This window comes from Penaeus chinensis, chromosome 32 (assembly GCF_019202785.1).
Source record: "Penaeus chinensis breed Huanghai No. 1 chromosome 32, ASM1920278v2, whole genome shotgun sequence".
NCBI lineage: Eukaryota > Metazoa > Arthropoda > Malacostraca > Decapoda > Penaeidae > Penaeus > Penaeus chinensis.
The window spans coordinates 9,628,405-9,630,904 of NC_061850.1; the positions used below are offsets into that span (position 1 = coordinate 9,628,405).

A 2,500-nucleotide genomic window follows, 5' to 3' on the forward strand; every position below is an offset into this window, starting at 1 on the left:
CTGGACGTGTAAGCGACATGTACACACACACACACACACACACACACACACACACACACACACACACACACACACACACACACACACACACACACACTCACACACACACACACACACACACACACACACACACACACACACTCACACTCACACTCACACACACACACACACACACACACACACACACACACACACACACACTCACACACACACACACACACACACACACACACACACACTCACACTCACACTCACACACACACACACACACACACACACACACACACACACACACACACACACACACACACACACACACACACACACACCTTCCTCTCCCACGTCACCGCAAATCCCTCTCTTTCTCTGTCCTTCAATCCGCCATTCATCTCTCGTCCTCCAGGATATCGAGGAAGAGATCGAGGGCGAAGTGAGCCGCTCCATCTTACACTTCAGTCCGAGGGCGAGCGACGACGGAGCGACCCTCAGCTGTCGAGGATTTAGTCCAGGTTTGCCAGAGCTCGTCCTCGAAGACTCGGTCAAGCTCTACGTTTTCTGTGAGTTGGATGTCGTTTTCTGTGATTCGGTTTCCGTTTTCTGTGATTCGGTTCCCGTTTTCTGTGACTCAGTTTCGTTTTCTGTGAATGGCTTTCTTTTTTTTCTTTTTTTCTTTTTTACCAGTTTTCTTTCCCTGAGTTTGACTGAAAGAAAAAGTTTGAAAAATTAAAGATAGCAAAGAGTATGTAAATAAAGTTTGAAAAGTAAGTAAACCGGATGTGCTTCATTCATATACTTATCTATCTGTCTCTTTATCTATTTAGCCAGCTATATCTCTATCTGTTTATCTACTATCTGTATATCTAACTACCCACTTACCGTCTGTCTATTAAATGCAGCTATCTATCTATCCATCTCCCTGTCTATCTATCTATCTATCTATCTATCTATCTATCTACCTATCTATCTACCTACTCTCCCTATATATATATATATATATATATATATATATATATATGTAAACAACCCCACCACATTACTACTCTGCAGCTATCTATCTATCTATCTCCCTACTTATCTATCTACCTACTTACCAGTCTCCTTGCCTACATTTACCTATCAATCTCCCTTCCTACATAAACATATATGTAAACAACTCCTCTCACCTCCTCCTTCTCTCCTCCAGATAAGCCTCGAGTCGAGATCGACCTCGAGCACGACTCAGAAGACTTGGAAGAAGGCGATGACGTCACGCTGGAGTGTTTGCTGAACGCCAATCCTCCAGCCACGAGCGTCGAGTGGGAGCTCAATGTGAGTGTTGAATAAGCGACGGAGAGGGAATGGGGAGGGGGGGGGGAGGGGGGAAAGGGAAAAAGGGAAAGGGGGAGGGGGAAAGAAGGAGGGGGAAAGGGGGAGGGGGAAGAGGAGGGGGAAAGGGGGAGGGAGGGGGATTGAGAGGGGGAGGGGGAGGGGGAGGGAGGGGGCAGGGTGAGGGAGGGGGAAAGGGAGCGGAGGAGGGAGAGAGGGAGAGATGGAGAAGGAGGCATGTAGAGGGGGGAACAAGGGAAAGAGAATGAGAGATAAAAGGTCGAAGCAGAAGGGGAAAGGGAAAAAGAGAGAAAGAAGAGGAATATAGACAGAAACAGGAAGGAGAAGAGGTGGATGAGGAAGAGAAGAGGAATAACGAAAAAAAAAAAAAAAAATGGAAAGAAATGGAGAAAATCAAAAGAAAGAGTCACATAACCAGAAGAAAAAAACGAAAAGAGAGATAAAGAAATAAAACGAATAACAGGAACTAAAACAGGTAAGAGAGATTAAAAGACGTATCAGAGGAAGTCACATTAACATAACAAAAGCTACCAGCATCTTAAACATCATCTTGTCGTGTTAAAAAAAAAAAATAAAAAAAAATAAAAAAAAAGCTTCCTCCTCCTTTACAAGGAATTTCAGATCTTACTTTTTTTTTTTTTTTTTTTTTTTTTTTTAATTTCACTTGTCATACCGCGCGGTGTTAGAACAGCAAAAAAAAAAAAAAAAAAAAAAAAAAAAAAAAAAAAAAAAAAAAAATATGTGGACGGATATTCTTTAGATATTAATTTGCGAGATTTTTAGTTTCGTATGTGATTTTTTTGTGTGTGGCTAGGATTATGATTGTAATCATATTATCATTAGCATCATTATTATTACTACTATTATTTTTTTTCCGAACTGAAATGGGCTTTCGGATATGACTCTCCCCTCCCCCCCCCCCCTCTCTCGCTCTCTGTTTCTGTCTGTTTTTTCATCGGTCTTTCTGTCTGTTAGGTTATCTGTCTCTTTTTGTCTCTCTCTATCTCCCTCCTCTCGCTCTCTCACTCTTTCTCTCTCTCTCTCGCTCTCGTTCTCTCTCTCTCTCTCTCTCTCTCTCTCTCTCTCTCTCTCTCTCTCTCTCTCTCTCTCTCTCACTCTCTCTCTCTTTCTCTTTCTCTTTCTCTTTCTCTCCCTCTCTCTCTCTCTCTCTCTC

At 42.6% G+C, this 2,500-nt stretch overlaps 1 protein-coding gene across 1 annotated transcript in view; it reads left to right on the forward strand.

Moving 5' to 3' along the window:
- LOC125042751 (synaptogenesis protein syg-2-like) overlaps positions 1 to 2,500 on the forward strand; it is a 38,494-nt gene that overhangs the window by 24,994 nt on the left and 11,000 nt on the right. Inside the window, exons 6-7 of the mRNA XM_047638609.1 lie at positions 404 to 557; positions 1,184 to 1,308. Coding sequence (XP_047494565.1) covers positions 404 to 557; positions 1,184 to 1,308 — 279 coding nt within the window. The remainder of the gene's footprint in view (positions 1 to 403; positions 558 to 1,183; positions 1,309 to 2,500) is intronic.